Source organism: Bos taurus, chromosome 10 (assembly GCF_002263795.3).
Source record: "Bos taurus isolate L1 Dominette 01449 registration number 42190680 breed Hereford chromosome 10, ARS-UCD2.0, whole genome shotgun sequence".
NCBI lineage: Eukaryota > Metazoa > Chordata > Mammalia > Artiodactyla > Bovidae > Bos > Bos taurus.
In genome coordinates, this window is record NC_037337.1 from 19978138 (window position 1) to 19996037 (window position 17900).

The 17900-nt window shown below is 38.1% G+C and overlaps 1 protein-coding gene across 7 annotated transcripts in view; it reads left to right on the forward strand.

The window, feature by feature from the left end:
* NEO1 (neogenin 1) overlaps positions 1–17900 on the forward strand; it is a 239690-nt gene that overhangs the window by 89510 nt on the left and 132280 nt on the right. For all 7 annotated transcript variants that reach the window (XM_010809028.4, XM_024997933.2, XM_005211432.5 and 4 more), the window contains exon 5: positions 10700–10836. In XM_010809028.4, coding sequence (XP_010807330.1) covers positions 10700–10836 — 137 coding nt within the window. The remainder of the gene's footprint in view (positions 1–10699; positions 10837–17900) is intronic.

Consider the following 17900-nt stretch of genomic DNA (forward strand, 5'->3'; position numbering starts at 1 on the left):
AAATTATCCCCAGTTGAGGACCATTTTCCCGGAGCAGTGCTGTGCAATGGGAACATGATGAAAGCCACAAAAATAATTAAAAATTTTCTGGAACACATGGCACTACTAAATACAATAATTTATACAATGTACTGGTTAAAGTGAAATTTAGTTCTACCAAAACAATAAAGTTTGTGTTTAGTCCTGCTTCATATCCTACATTTACATTTCCTCAGTCGGTCTAGCCACATTTCAAGTGTCAGGAGCCACATGTGGCTGGTGGCTGTTGTTTGGATAGAGCAAGTTTAGAGCTTCCCAGTTGACTAATTTAGCGTAAGCAGGTAATCTTAATTTGTGTAGTTCAGTAAACAAGATACGGAAAGGAGTATCTGTCTAGTCAGCTTGGTGATCAACCTTTACTGATCAGTGGGGATGCTAGAATGCAATCAGATTGTTCCTCACATGTTCCATTAGCCAAACTGATAGCACCATCTTCAGTGTCACCTGATTTCTTACTGAACACCTGTCCAGTCACCAACTTCTGCCTATATTTTACTCCCTTTTCCCCCACTCTTTTTTCCAGCTAAATATTATACAAAGAATTCCTAAGACTTTAAGGGAATTTTTTTAAACCTACACTAACTGAAAACATGAGGAACCTTAAGATAGGGTATATACTGGCACAAAGACAGAAATATAGATCAATGGAACAAAATAGAAAGCCAAGAGATAAATCCATGCACCTATGGACACCTTATCTTTGACAAAGGAGGCAAGAATATGCAATGGATTAAAGACCATCTCTTTAACAAGTGGTGCTGGGAAAACTGGTCAACCACTTGTAAAAGAATGAAACTAGAACACTTTCTAACATCATACACAAAAATAAACTCAAAATGGATTAAAGATCTAAACTTAAACCAGAAACTATAAAACTCCTAGAGGAGAACATAGGCAAAACACTCGCCGACATAAATCACAGCAGGATCCTCTATGACCCACCTCCCAGAATATTGGAAATAAAAGCAAAAATAAACAAATGGGACCTAATTAAACTTAAAAGCTTCTGCACAACAAAGGAAAGTCTAAGCAAGATGAAAAGACAGCCTTCAGAATGGGAGAAAATAATAGCAAATGAAGCAACTGACAAACAACTAATCTCAAAAATATACAAGAAACTCCTACAGCTCAACTCCAGAAAAATAAATGACCCAGTCAAAAAATGGGCCAAAGAACTAAACAGACATTTCTCCAAAGAAGACATACAGGTGACTAACAAACACATGAAAAGATGCTCAACATCACTCATTATCAGAGAAATGCAAATCAAAACCACAATGAGGTACCATTTCACACCAGTCAGAATGGCTGCAATCCAAAAGTCTACAAGCAATAAATGCTGGAGAGGGTGTGGAGAAAAGGGAACTCTCTTACACTGTTGGTGGGAATGCAAACTAGTACAGCCACTATGGAGAACAGTGTGGAGATTCCTTAAAAAACTGGAAATAGAACTGCCTTATGACCCAGCAATCCCACTGCTGGGCATACACACTGAGGAAACCAGAATTGAAAGAGACACGTGTACCCCAATGTTCATCGCAGCACTGTTTATAATAGCCAGGACATGGTAGCAACCTAGATGTCCATCAGCAGATGAATGGATAAGAAAGCAGTGGTACATATACACAATGGAGTATTACTCAGCCATTAAAAAGAATACATTTGAATCAGTTCTACGGAGGTGGATGAAACTGGAGCCTATTATACAGAGTGAAGTAAGCCAGAAAGAAAAACACCAATACAGTATACTAACGCATATATATGGAATTTAGGAAGATGGTAACAATAACCCTGTATACAAGACAGCAGAAGAGACACTGATGTATAGAACAGTCTTTTGGACTCTGTGGGAGAGGGAGAGGGTGGGATGATTTGGGAGAATGGCATTGAAATATGTATATCATATATGAAACGAATCGCCAGTCCAAGTTCGATGCATGATACTGGTTGCTTGGGGCTGGTGCAATGGGACAACCCAGAGGGATGGTACGGGGAGGGAGGAGGGAGGGGGGGTTCGGGATGGGGAACACGTGTATACCCGTGGCGGATTCATGTTGATGTATGGCAAAACCAATACAGTATTGTAAAGTAATTAACCTCCAATTAAAATAAATTTATATTAAAAAAAAGGGTATGTAAATGTTAAGCTCTTAGAGTAGAAATTTTAATTGGCTACATGTTAGAACAAAGTATCAGGAATAGGACAGCTGAGATAGGTTATTTTTAAAGCTTTTATATTTTATCTTCGTAGAAGTACATTCTGAAGACAATAAGAGTTTGATTTCTTATATAAGAAATAAAAGTGAGAATTTCCATGATTCTCATTTGTTTATTCAATAATTATTCAACAAATATTTATTAAATGCTCTTTATGTTCGGCCCTATTCAAGGTACAGGAAATAGAGTAGTGAACCAAGTAGATTTTTGCTCTTAGTTCATATTCTAGTGGACAAGAGTCAGGCAATAATCATATGAACATAAAATTTCAGTTTATAATAAGTGCTGTGAAGAAAATTAAGACAAATTTAGTAATTTCCTAGTTACATTACTTTGAATTTTAAGGATAAATAGAAGATTGAGTAGACTTTCCCATCTTGAGTTCTGTAGGCTTCTCAATGCTTCAGTTATGTGGTAGAAAAGTCTGAGAAGCATTGCTTTGCCATACCACTGTCTCAGGAAGCTTCAGAAGAATATAAGAGCAAGACAGTGCTGGTGTTCTTCACACTGGTGTTTCCAGACCCAGGCACAGTACTTGGCATATAATTGGGTAGGAAGAGGGCGACCAATGTATTTTGGTTGAATTTCTGAATGTAGTATAGGAAAATGTAAGTAGGTGAATGGAACACCGTGCTTCAGGTTAGATGCAAGTGATTATTCAAAGTATCCTTGTTTCTGCCAGTCTTATGAGATATGTAGATGGATCTTAGTTAATAAATTATGTAGACCTCAAATTAGAAAGAAATTTAGAAATTGAAAGAAAAATGTGACTAGAAATCTAGATAGTAACCAGGCTGGCTCTAGTGAAAAGGAAAAACCAAACAAATTATTAGACATCCTTCTCAATTATTCATCTTAAGAACTAGTTAAGAATATTTCAAAACATGTCCATGACTTTTATAAGTGTGTTAAGAATTGATATATTTGGTTAATCTTTTGATCACATTTGTTTGGATCCAAACCAAACATAGCTATTGAAGTGGGGGTGGTGGTAGAAATGTATCCCATTCATTGAGTAGTTTTATTTGAAAGGGAGAGAATTCAGAAAATACAAATGCTGAAGTGCACGGTGACTGACAGCAAAATGTAATTTAGTAATTAAATAATGTTATGTTTTAGTGGAATGATAGATTAGAACTCAGCTGCAAAAGAAACAGGTTATAGTTATAAAATGCTTAATGTTAGATTACAATTGACAGTAGTAGAAAAATTAGATTGTTTAAAGGACAAGTGGAAGACTTCCATTTCTGGGAAGATTGAGTAGTATTTTCCACTGATCTTCCTGTTGCATACAACTGAAAACTCTGGACATTACAGGTAGAACACATGTAAGACTCTGAAAGGTGGAGAGAGGAAGGGACCTTAGACCTAAGAAACAACATGATGTTTTAAGTTCCATGGGTTTTGTTTTTACCTTGTATATCCCAGCTTGAGCTGAAGAAGCTGGTAACCTGCAAACACCACTAGGCACAAACAAAAATGCACCACCAAAGTGTGTTTTCTCCAGGCAAAGGACCAGAGAGGGGCAGCAAGATAAAAACTACTTCAACTACTCTAATCAGTCCTACTCCAGCCAAATACCACATAAAGAACTGTGACCCCGTCCTCTCCAATGCCAGCAAAGGCCTAGTGGGATGCCGAGACTTCTGCCTTCACCAGGTTGTGATGAACCATCCTCCTTGCTCTATGGTGTCAGAGGCTAAGTAGAGAGCCAGGACTTTCATCCCAACCAAGCAGTATTGAGGCCCCCACCCCTGCTGTGTCAGTGGAGGCGCCTGGGGAGCCTGGACTTTTATCCCACCTGGCAATAGAGACACTCTTTTCCAGCTTCCCTTCTCCACCAGGGTGGTATCGAAGGAGGCCTGTGGGGAGTCAGGACTTGCAGTACCTTGTAATGTCGAACCCTCTCTCTTCATGGTGTTACTGGACGCCACGTGGGGAACAGTAATGAGGCACTCTTACTGCACCCAGCCAGAGAGCAGGCTCAGTGGCAGCGTAATGAGGAGCCAGGACTCTCAGTCCTGCTAAGGCATGATGTGGAGTCCCCCTTCCCTCTCAGGTGTCAGTCAAGACTGAGAGTGGAACCTGGACTTCATGAGGTAGCACCTCCCCTTTCCACTGGGTGTCAGAAGCAGCCACCTGCAAGCAAAAGGTTTAGTAAGATCCAGAATCTTATAACATAATGCCTCAAATATCCAGATGTCAATGGAAAATTGCTCATCAAACCAAGAATGAGGAAAATCTCAAATGAGAAAAGACAATTTATGCTAAAACTGAGATTACAGGTCTTTGAATTATGTAAGAAAGATTTTTAAAGCAGTTATCATTAAAATGCTTCAACAAGGAATTATGAATACATTTGAAATAAACAAAAAACAGAATATCTCAAGAGATAAATAGTCTCTTCTAAGGAATAGAAGATTTAAAGAAGAACTAAACAGGAAATTTTGAACTAAGACAATAAAAACTACAACAAAAAAAACCCCAGCTCATTAGATGGGCTAACAAGAGACTGGATGGGATAAAGGAAAGAATTAGTAGACTGGAAAAAAAAGGAGACGACACAAGATGATCGATATTAGGACTGAGCCGGGGTTGCCACTACAGACCCAGCAAACATCGAAAGGATAATAGGAGAATACTATAAACAACTACTAGTCATGTAGTCCAGTAGTCATGTATGGATGTGAGATTGGACCACAAAGCAGGCAGAATGCCGAAGAGTTGATGCTTTTGATCTGTGATGCTGGAGAAGACTCTTGACAGTCTCTTGGACAACAAGGAGATTAAACCAGTCCATCCTAAAGGAAATCAACCCTGAATACTTATTGGAAGGACTGATGCTGAAGCTGCAATACTTTGGCCGCCTGATGCCAGGATCTTTTAGAAAAGATCCTGATGCTGGGAAAGATTGATGGCAGAAGGAGAAGAGGGTGACAGAGGATAAGACGGTTGTATGGCATCACTAATTTAATGGACATGAACTTGGGCAAATTTCAGGAGGTGGTGAAGGACATGGAGGCCTGGCGTGCTGCAGTCCATGGGGTCGCAAAGAGTCAGACACGGCTTGGTGACTGAACAACGACATAAACAATTGTACATCACATAAGTTTGATTGAGACAAACCATTTCCTCTAAAACGCAAACTACCATATCTAACTCAATATAAAATAAGTAGTCCTCTTAACTCTTAAGGAGATTAAATTTGTAATTTTTAAACTCTCCCCAAAAGTCTGCAAGTCCACATAGCTTCACTGGAGAATTCTATCAGTGTTTAAAGAGTTAGAACCAATTCTACACAGTCTTTCTGGAAAATGGAAAGAATTGGAGCTAATATTATCTAGTGAGAATTTTATTATGCCTCACATTTTGGGTGCATGTAAATTCTGTGTTATCTTACCTGGGAAACACTGAACAGAGGAACCTGGAGGGCTACAGTCCACGAGGTCACGAAAGAATGGGACATGACTTAGCAACTTAACAATAAAATTAAAAACTTTTGCTCTGTGAAAGACCATGTTAAGAGGATGAAAAGATAAAGCTACAGATTTTTTGTGGGGACAAAATATTTGCCAACCATGTATCAAACAAAGGAGGAGTATCTAAAATGTGTAAAGGTATCTCAAAAACAAAACAAAACAAAACAAAACTCAGTATTTAAAAAGTATATAATTCAGTTAGAATGTAGACAGAAGAGTTAGTTCAGTTCAGTCACTCAGTGGTGTCTGACTCTTTGCGACCCTGTGGACTGCAGCATGCCAGACTTTCCTGTCCATCACCAACTCCCGGAGCTTACTCAAACTCATGTCCTTTGAGTTGGTGATACCATCCAACCATCTCATCCTCTGTCATCTTAGATAGATGGTTCACCAAACAAGATGTACAGATGGTAGATAAGCACAGGAAAAATTGCTTAATATCATTAGCCATTAGGAAGTGCAAATTAAAACCACAACTTATCACTGCATACTTCAAGAGTGACAGTGCCAAATGTTGTCAGGTATGTGGAGAAACGAGATCACTCTGGCATTGCTGGTAGGAATGTGAAGTGGTGCAGCCACTCAGAAGAGCTGTTTGACAGTTTCTGAAGAAATTTGTTGCAACTGCCATATCACCTAACATTTACATTCTTGGGCATTTATCCCATCGAAACGAACTTACGTTCAGACAGAAACCTGCACGTGTATATTTATAGCAGCTTTATTCATAATACCCCCAAACTAGGAACAACTCAGCTGTCTTTCATTGAGTGAAGGATTAAATAAACAATGTCTATTCATACTCTGAAATTACTGTTCAGCAATAAAAGGAATAAACTTTTGACAATTGCAACAACCTGGATGAATCTCCAGAGAATTATGCTGAGTGAAAAAAGCCAATCCCCAGAGGTTGCATACCATGTGACTATCTATGTAACATTCTTCATGAAATGCAAAAATTATTGAAGTGGAGAACAGGTTAGTGGTTGCCAGGGGTTAATGAGGAGGTGGGCGAGGGAGGGAGGTGGATATGGCTATAAAAGAGCAGCAGGAGGGATCTTTGTGATGGTGGGAATATCAGTCTCCTAGTTACAGTTCCACAAGATCTTACTGTTGAGGAAAACTAAGTAAAGGGTCCGTGAGATCTCTCCGTATCATTCCTTGGACCTGCATGTGAATCTACAGGTATCTCTCAAAAGTTTAAAGAAAAAAAGCAAATGAGTGTGTATGTAAGATTAGCTTTCTCCTACCCTTCCTCAACTGCTGTTTTAGAGGAAGAGGTGTCTAAGAAGTTCTTTTGTGCTCTGGATATTATTTTCCATTCTCTCCAGTACTTTTGTAAATCCTCTTTTCAGATGTTTTCCTCTCCGATGGTTACCTGTCTTTTGTCTTTAAAAAAGCTCACCTCTCTCTCACTCAAATAACAACACAGAAAAACCTACATTAAACAAGTCATTTTCCTTCTGCATTCCCCATCACACTTCAGAGTCTTTTTTGACTTGTGTTTCTTCCTCAGCTTTTCTGTCCAGTCCGTCTGTCATTTTACCTCCTAAACATCTCTGAAATTCATGCCTGTTGCTAACACCTTATTCCAAGGTGCTGTTGACTGTCACATCATTTACTTCAGTAGCCTCCTTTTAACCCCACGTATACTCTGGCCTCATTCCAAATGCCCTTGCCATAGCAGTCTTTTCAAAGCCCAAGTCTTAACTACATCATTGTCAACTTCCCACCCACTTTTAAAGATGTTTAATGGACTTCCATTTTTTTCAAGTTAAGGATTCAGATTCTTTTTTTTTTTTTTTTTTTAGTATTCAGATTCTTAAAATGGCTTTCAGAGCCTTGTGTGGTCTGGCTCCATCCTCATATTTTTGCTTTTTTAATTCTTATATCTGGCCACATTGGTGGTTTTTGGATCCCCACACTGTGATCCTTTCTTTCACAATCCTTTGCATGTGCTAGACTTTCTTTTTGAAATCTTTTCCTCCCCTTCATCATTAGTTAGTTCCTATTCATTCTTCAGATCTCAGCTCAAAGGTTATTTTTATCAGTGAAATTTCTTTCTGATTTTCTGACAGATTCTTCTGGTATACCATTGTGTCGTGAAAGTCGCTCAGTAGTGTCCAACTCTTTGTGACCCCATGGACTATAGCCCATCAGGCTCCTCTGTCCATGGAATTCTCCAGGCAGGAATACTGGAGTGGGTCACCATTTCCTTCTCCAGGGTAACTACCCGACCCAGGGATCAAACCCAGGTCTCCTGCATTACAGGCAGATCCTTTACTGTCTGAGCCACCAGGGAAGCCCATAACTCTACGTTGTGTAGAGTTACCATTTTTTATGTCCGTCTTTCCCTCTAAATTGCATGACAGCACTGATTTTGTTTTTGCTTGCTTCAGTATACCAGCTGTTACCTGACATACATAGGGACACCAGTAAATAATGAATGAATGAATGAATAAATCCCTTTCTTTAACTTCATCATCCAACTTTTCAAAAGAGTGGCCATTATTTCATGCCTTCTCTTTACCCCTGTTGTTACTGCCGTGATTCATCCTTTTCTCTTTAATTCCATTACAATGACTTTACAACTTCCACTTGTTCCTTCACTAAATCTGACCATGTTATTAATCTGCTCAAAAGCCTTTCCCTTTGGCCAAAGACATAGGTCTTAGCACACCATGTTCTCCTCAACTGGTTACTCAGAGACACATATGTAATACACTCCTTATGTCTAGCAGTGCTCAGTTTGGGTCCGTTGACCATGAATACTTCTCCACTTACTGTTTCTGTTGACTGCATCTTTGAATTTTGGAGCTTGATTTCCTTTGTACTGTAAGCCACCATATGTTACATGAACAACTTAAATCATTTCTGAGAAGCTGTTGGACATTCTTCCTCCCAGACTTCTTTTAAGGAAAGTAAAATCAGCTGCGTTAAGAAAGACTGACTTCCACTGTTCTTGTACTCATGGCAAATATGAGGCATAGCAAGTACCAGGAATGTTTCTTAGTATAATTATTAGATATAAATTACTATACCTCAGTTTCAAAAGTACTAACTAGTGTTTCAAATTATGTTCCACTCAGCTGGGTATCATATGTGTGTAGGGCTGATTTCCCCTTTATGAATATTGTTTTCCATTTGTGAAACATAGTAGTGAATTTGACCAGTAAAATATGCTATGCTATGCTAAGTCACTTCAGTCGTGTCTGACTCTGTGTGACCCCACAGACGGGAGCCTAGCAGGCTCCCCCGTCCCTGGAATTCTCCAGGCAAGAACACTGGAGTGGGTTGCCATTTCCTCCTCCAATGCATGAAAGTGAGAAGTGAAAGCGAAGTCGCCTAGTTGTGTCCAACTCTTAGCGACCCCATGGACTGCAGCCCACCAGGCTCCTCCGTCCATGGGATAGTCCAGGCAAGAGTACTGGAATGGGGTGCCATTGCCTTCTCCAAGTAAAATATAGGATATTAGTTTTTGTAAATTTGTCTTGTTTTGTGAGATACCCAAACCTTGTTTTATCTCTGTTTCTTTTATCCTAGTCACTCTTTCTTGCTTTCTTCCGTTATATGTTGTGTAGCTTCTCTATCACATGAAGTTGTAATTAGAGGGTGTAATTAATAGTTCACATTGGAAGGCCACTTGATAAATTTAGTCATAATCTTTCAGAGTATTTCTTAGAGAAGTCACCACATCTGATTCTGGTTTTCCCGTTGTGGTACAGAAACTTAATCTTGCCTGTTGGATTCAGGAAGACTAATTACTCAAATTCACAATGTACTAAAACTTAAGCCAGTACAGTGCTTTACTTACAATGAGAATTGTTTTAAGCATGGCCCAGACTGAATAGTGATTTCCTCTGATTTTTCTTCCCCATCAGGAATTCATATGAAAAGCCAAATTGTAATCAGAACTATTTTGTTGAGCATAAATACAGACAGGAACTATAACAGTATTAAGATCTATGAGAAAAATCTGCCTGTGAAAGCCAGTTAGTTACAAAACCTTAAAAGTAAAATTGTAACTCTCCAAAATCTTCAAATTTAACTAAACTTACTAACTTTATAAAATTTTCATCAGAATATTGATTTGTGATTTCTTCCTTGATGTTACAGAATGATTCAGCTTTCCTTTTAAATATTCTTTTTGAGAGAGAGAGAAAGGGAGGGAGGGAGTGGGACAGGAAATGAGATTTTCTTGTGGTAGCTATTTCACTTTCCAGGGATTACTTCAAATAATGTGTATATAACATACTACACTGTTACAGATAGAAAAATTCCTTTATAAAAATACTTTACCTGTACAAAAATTTAAAAAATATATATTCTCTTTAAATAGACTTAAGTCATGTAGAGTTGGGTCAGTAATGTTTAGCATCCTTGCTGATAATGATGTGATGGTGGCTAGTTTGTGCCCAGTTGCCACACCCAGGAAATTGCTGTCAACCATTCTTCTCTCTCCCTTCCCTTCCTCTTTTCCTTCCTTTCCTAGACAAGCTATCATTGGAAACTTTCAGTAGGCTCTGTGACCCCGTGACTTACTGTTTCTAATCTGACATGTTGCCCTCTCTGTTAGTCATTTGAGTGTGGCATCACTGTGCTGGTGTGACTCACAGTGTGAAACCAGACTTCAGAATGACACAATTTGGAAAAAAAAAAAAACTAGGTGGAGTGGGTAAGCAGGGATGGATTGTGGGGAGTGGAATTGGTCACAACAGTGGTATCCCTTTGGGAATAATTAGTGTCAGAGATAATTTATTGTAACATTTTGATTTGTATTTATGATACTTATGCATGTAAAATATGAGCAAAGTAAATTGGACTAAATTAAATTCTGCTATTTTACATTGGTCTCAGTCCTTCTGTAGCTGTATAAATAATATAAGTGTTTTGTCTGTTTTATTTCGAGAGTTTTTCAGGTATCATATTTCTCGTTCTGAAACATATCAATATTTCTAATGCAGCTCTGGAAGGTTGGTATTGCTGGCAGGTGGTAGTCTGGAGATCGATGATGTCACCGAGGATGATGCTGGGACTTATTTTTGTATAGCTGATAATGGAAATGAGACCATTGAAGCTCAAGCAGAGCTTACAGTACAAGGTACGCAAATATTTCTTGTATAAATTTTAAAAATACTGTTGTACTTTATGGTTTTGCTAATTGTTAAACATTAATGTAGAAGAAGCAAATACAGCATAATAGTTAAAAGTCTAAGCTTTAAACCAGGCTGCTTGGGCTCAAATGCTGGGTCTTGTATTTCCTAGCTGTAGAACTATCGGAGATTTACTGCTCTATAATAAGAGTTGTTTTCAGGATCAGAAGAGTAACACTTATAAAACTCCCAGAATGGTGACTAGAACATGGTATAAGCTCAAAATTAGTTGTTGTTATCTGTAGTATAAGGAAGAGAAGGGTGCAGTCTGGGGCATCTAGAAGATTACTTTTCTTGTCTCAGAATGCTTTATCTTTCTCTGACCAAGAACCACATATCCTAAGCATTGGTGTTCCCACCTTTCAGGTGAATAGATCATCCAGTAAGGAGTCTGCTGTGGTTTTGAATGTAACACGTTTGATTTTATGATTTTTTTTTTCTTTTCAACTAATGCTGACCATCAGAGCATCTCCCTTATAGGTTCTGTGATTCGGAAGTCAAAGAAAATGACCATGGCATATACACATAACCTCACCATCTTCCTTGCTCTTCCTCCATCTGGAAATGTACTGTCAGAGGAACATTTGCTCTCCTATGATTTGTCTGCACATATTTTTTTCAAATAAAAATCTTGAAGACCTCTGTTACTATTAGGGAAATCCAACACTGCTTGGATTCATGGAAGTATACGTTAGCTCATGACATTCAAGTTGTCTCCAAGTGTATTATATTTGATAGAATGCTCCCTGCTGTGTGGTTTAGGGTAGTTTCATGGTTTATATAAAAGTCTTTCTCTTGGTACATTTTGTGGGTTTCAGAGTGGGAAGTAGTCACATTCCTACTCTGATTGATAGGAATTGAGGAGCACACTGGGGCTCTATGCTGGCAGAGGCATAGAATGTTTATATTCTCTACTGCCATCTGTGGGTGGACTTATAACCTCTGAAAACCAAAAGAGCAATTCTTAGAGTTCATGTAACTATTACCTCACTTGAGCTCAGCCGTTGCTCTGGCTAGATGGAAAGTAGGTTTAGACCAATCGTAGAATGACCACTTTATTTCTTTGCCTCTATATGGATGGTACTGGACAAATAAAATATTAGTGAACTCCATCTTATTTGGAACTCCATCTCATTTACTCTACAGACTATAAAGTTAGTAGAAGAAAGTATAGGAGGATAACTTTGTCACCCAGGAGCAGGAAAAGATTATTTTAAATAAAATTTTGGATGCAGAAATCATGAGGCAAGACATTGATGGCTTGGATCATGTCAGATAAAGCATATTTTAAACATTCAGATGATGAAGAAGAAATGAGGAGCAAAGGATGGGTTAAATATTTGGGTAAATCTAAGGGGATGTTGACTATGTAGAATGATAATGTTAAATGGGATTTAAAATAGAATACACACACATGTAAGTCGGGAGTAAGGATGTGGAGTTAGTCTTCTAAGATTCTTAAAATGTCCAGGAAGTGGTAAAAGTACTATGTTATATTAGAGGTTTGATATTTGGCAAAACTAATACAATTATGTAAAGTTTAAAAATAAAATAAAATTTAAAAAAAAAAGAAAAAAAAAAATAAGGCAGGGATGTGTCCTGCAATCTTTGTGGGAGGCTTTGAAAGAACAATAGAAAAATCTAACTATAACAAGATAATAGAAGAAGAAAGTAGAAATAAAAAGTTCTCCAAAAAAAGATAAGAAAGGAAAGGAAAAGGAACATAGAATAAGGTGGACTAAGAGAAAGCAAACAGTGAAATGGTAGACTTTTCATATTATTAAGAGTTAATATAGAAGGAAAATAAAACGATTCTAAATATGTATTGTTGTTGTTCAGTTGTTCCGTCATGTCTGACTCTTTGTGACCCCACGGACTGCAGCATGCCCAGCTTCTCTGTCCTTCACTATCTCCCAGAGTTTGTTAAAACTCGTGTTCATTGAGTCAATGATGCCATCCAACCATCTCATCCTTTGTCACCCCCTTCTCCTCCTGACCTCAATCTCACTGCATCAAGGTCTTTTTCCAGTGAGTTGGCTCTTTGCATTAGGTTGCCAAAATATTACAGCTTCAACTTCTGCATCAGTCCTTCCAATGAATATTCAGGGTTGATTTTCTTTAGGATGGACTGATTTGCTAGTCTTCTCTAGCACCACAGTTCAAAAGCATCAATTCTTTGGCACTCACCCTTTTTTATGATCCAACTCTGACATCCCATACACGACTACTGGAAAAACCATAGCTTTGACTAGACGGACCTTTGCTGGCAAAGTGATGTCTCTGCTTTTTAATATATGCTGTCCAGGTTTGTCACAGCTTTTCTTCCAAGCAGCAAGTGTCTTTTCATTTCATGGCTGCAGTCACCATCAGCATTATTTTGGAGCCCAAGAAAATAAAATCTGTCATTGTGTCCACTTTTTCCCCATCTATTTGCTATGAAGTGATGAGACCAGATGCCATGATCTTAATTTTTTAAATGTTGAGTCAGCTTTTTCACTGTCCTGTTTCACCTTCATCAAGAGGCTCTTTAGTTTCTCTTCACTTTCTGCCATTAGGGTCGTGTCCAGGCAAGAATACTGGAGTGGGTTGCCATTTCCTTCTCCATGGTATCTTCCCGACCCAGGGATTGAAACCAGGTCTCCTGCATTGCAGGCAACTCTTTACTGTTTGAGTCACCAGGGAAGCCCAAATATATATTACCTCATAACATAATCTCAAAATAGGAAAGGCAGAAACTAATAGAACTACAAGAAGTAGACTAAACAAACCCACAGTCCTAAGTGGTAGATTTTAATACACTTCAGTAGTAGATAGGATATGTAGAACAAAGCAAGTAAATACAAACAAAATAAAAACTTCAAACCGTCATAATACAAAACTGAACAACACAATTAACAAAGTTGACTTAATTGACATTTTTTAAATATTGCACCAAACAAATGAATAAACTATTTTTATAAGTGCCTATGAAACTGTTATTAAAATATGCCATATACTGATCATAGAACAAATCTTAACAAATTTAAGAAAATGGAAATTCTATGGATTTGACCTCCGTGGAATTAAGATTGAAATTAATTACAGAACTAGGGGCTTCCCTGGTGGCTCAGACAGTAAAGAATTTGCCTGCAATGCAGGAGACCTGGTTTTGAGCCCTAGGTCAATAAGATCCCCTGGAGGAGGGCATGGCAACCCACTCCAGTATTCTTGCCAGGAGAACCCCATGGACTGGCAGGCTACCAACCATAGGGTTGCAAAGTGTCGGACACAACTGAAGCGACTAAGTATGCAGCACGCAGGGGATGCTTAGAGGAAATGTACAGTCTTGTGTGTGTTCAGTTGTGTTCTGTTCTTTACGACCTCATGGACTGTAGTTGGCCAGGCTCTCTGTCCATGGAATTTTCCAGGCAAGAATACTAGAACAGGTTGCCATTTTCTACTCCAGGGGGTCTTCCAGACCCAGAGATCCAACCCGCGTCTCTTGTGTCTCCTGCTTTGGCAGGCAGATTCTTTTACTACTGAGCCACCTATGAAGCTCTTACTTAGTACATATATTAGAAGGGAAGAAAGGCTGAAAGTTTAGTAATTTAAATATTCATCTCAATGAATGGATAAAAAAGATATGATATGTATATGTATTAATATATATGTGTATATGTGTACACACTCAGCCATAAAAGTATGAAATAATACCATTTGCAGCAACACGGATGAACCTAGAGGTTATCGTACTAATGGTAAAATGGTGAAATCAATCAGTCAGAGAAAGACAAATATCATATATCACTTATATGTGGAAGCTAAAATGATAAAAATGAACTTACAAAAGACTCAACAGATATAGAAAACAAACTTATGGTTACAAAAGGAGAAAAGAGGGGTGAATGATAAATCAGGAGTTTGGGATTAGCAGATACAAATGTACTATACATAAAACAACAGGGTCCTATGGTATAACACAGGGAACTATATTCAATATCTTGTAATAAACCATAAGGGAAGAGAATATGAAAAGTGTATATATATATAACTGAATCACTTTGCTGTACACCAGAAACTAATACAACATTGTAAATCAGCTATATTTTAATAGAATGCATGCATAAATAAATATCTAACTCAAAAAAAGCTAAAAGAGAAAAGAATAGCAAATATAACCCAAAGAAAACAGAAAAAAGAAAGTAATCATAAGAACAAAAATTAATGCAATAGAAAGCAGACGTTCAAAATAAGGTGTTTCCACAAAGGCAAAAGTTGGTGCATGTAGAGAATAACAACTTTGATAAACTGTGAGAAGACTTATATATAAATTGACAAGATCTTTATTTAGACCAAGAGTCAGCAAACTACACGCTATGGACCAGATCTGCTAACTCCTTATTTTTTGCATAGCCTGTGAACTAAAAATAGTTTATATGGTTTTAATGGTTGAAAAATATCAGAAGAATAATATTTAATGATACCTAAAATTTTATGAAATTCAGATTATACTGTCCATAAATAAAATTTTATTGGCACAAAGTAACACTCATGTATTGACTATGGGTGCTTTCATGCTATAGCAGAGGATTTGAGTAGGCCCACGGAGCCAAAGATTCTCACTGGTCCTTTTCAGAAAAACCTTCGACTTCTGATAAACTCTATAAAGAACTATAGATTAATAGGTAAACAAAGACAGATAAACCAGTAGAAAATGGGCAAGACTTGAACCTCACAGATCTCCATGCCTTGCATGCTCAGTCACTCAGTCCTGTGGACTCTTTGTGACCCCATGTGCTGTAGCCCCTGGCTCCTCTGTCCACAGAATTTTCCAGGCAAGAATACTGGATTAGGTTTCCCACTCCAGGGGATCTTCCCACCAAGGTCTCTTGCATTAGCAGTTTAATTCTTTACCACTGAGCCACCTGGGAAGCCCTCACCAGGTGGCTACTAAACATTTGAAAAAGAGGTTGTTGGTTTTGGTTTTCAGAGGAATGCAAACAAAAATTAAAAGACGCTTACTCCTTGGAAGAAAAGTTATGACCAACCTAGGTAGCATATTGAAAAGCAGAGACATTACTTTGCCAACAAAGGTTCGTCTAGTCAAGGCTATGGTTTTTCCTGTGGTCATGTATGGATGTGAGAGTTGGACTGTGAAGAAGGCTGAGCGCTGAAGAATTGATGCTTTTGAACTGTGGTGTTGGAGAAGACTCTGAGAGTCCCTTGGACTGCAAGGAGATCCAACCAGTCCATTCTGAAGGAGATCAGCCCTGGGCGTTCTTTGGAAGGAATGATGCTAAAGCTGAAACTCCAGTACTTTGGCCACCTCATGCAAAGAGTTGACTCATTGGCAAAGACTCTGATGCTGGGAGGGATTGGGGAAAAGGGGATGACAGAGGATGAGATGGCTGGATGGCATCACTGACTCGATGGACGTGAGTTTGAGTGAACTCCGGGAGGCCTGGCGTGCTGTGCACACTTCATGGGGTCACAAAGAGTCGGACATGACTGAGTGACTGAACTGAACTGACTGAACAATACTGGGTATTGGCTAGGATGAGGAACAGTTGGGATGCTAATATACTGCTGTTAGGACAGTACCTTGATTTAATCACTTTAGCTCTAATGCTATTTGGCAGACTCTACTTAAAACTGCAGACAGACTTGTTTCAGGATACAGTGGTTGCATTCCTAGGAGTATACTCATCATAAGTATATAAATATATGCATCTAAAAACATGGACAGTGTTGTTCACATCAACTTTATTCACAGTGAATCAAAACCAGAAACAACACTAGAATAGGAAAATAGTGCTCTAATCATATGATGGCATGTTGCCAGCAATGAAAATTGGGAGTCTGGTGCTCAGCAGATGGATAAATCTACAAATATCATTGAAAGAAGAAAAAACCAGGCATGAAATAATGCATACTTTATGATTCCATTTTTATAAAGTTCGAAAATAGGTAGAACTTATCTGTCATTTTAGAAGTGAAAATAGTGATTATTTTTGGACAGGGGTAGGGTAGTGACTCTTGTACAGTGGAATTTCTAGTGTGTTAATATTCTGTTTTTTAATGTAGGTGGTAGTTACAGTAATTCAGGCTGTAATGTTAATGTATGTCACATGAGATCTTTTTTGTTGTTTACAGATAAAAAGTCACGTACAAAAATTTTTTGGAAAATTTAATTTTGAATCTTGTCCCATAGCTGAAAATATTTGTTTCTTTTTCTGATGGGAAAGCAATTATGCGAAATGGTTTTGGGTTATATATATATAAATATTTATTTATATAGTTAATTTTGTATTTATAGTCATACCTGTCTGATTTCTGTTGTTTTTTAAAAGGTTATAGCTACAGGAAATGCCATAGTGAGTGTTAATGCAGAAAGGGTTATAAGTTCAGTCTTCATCTGTTAAATATTTCAAATTTATTGTTTTATCGTTAACTCCTGGGATTTCTACACATGCTGTGACGTGAATTAGCCCACCGTGTATTTCCTGTCATCTTAGATTGTTGATAACACTTAAAATGGGTCATGAGTTTTTTTTTTTTTTAAACAGGAATTTTTCCTTTTCCCTTAAAACACTCTTTATAGTCTATGATACACATCTTCCCTCCCCACAAAAGAAGAAAATTTTCCATATGTATTTTTGTGAGGTAAATTGATATATTCTAAATTGATTAAAAAAATTTAGAATTCCACAGTCTTTCTCTGAAGTCATATGGTAACATCATCTACTTTTCCTGCCCTTCTACTCTCTGATCTCTGTCCACATTAAGACACTCATCGCCCCTCTTCTCCTAGTCATCTTCATGATCTCATTCCCCTTTACTTCATGATAATTTACAATAGTCTGCCCTCATTTATTAGAACTCTGGGTTCTCTTGGCTTAGGGTAAAAGCAAACTGCTTATGGCGTATGTACAGAACACAAGCCGACCCTTCATGTGTTAGCGGAGAGAGATCACAGAGAAGCAGTTAAGAGCAGTCTCTGGACCCAGCATACCTGGGTTCCAGTCTTACATCT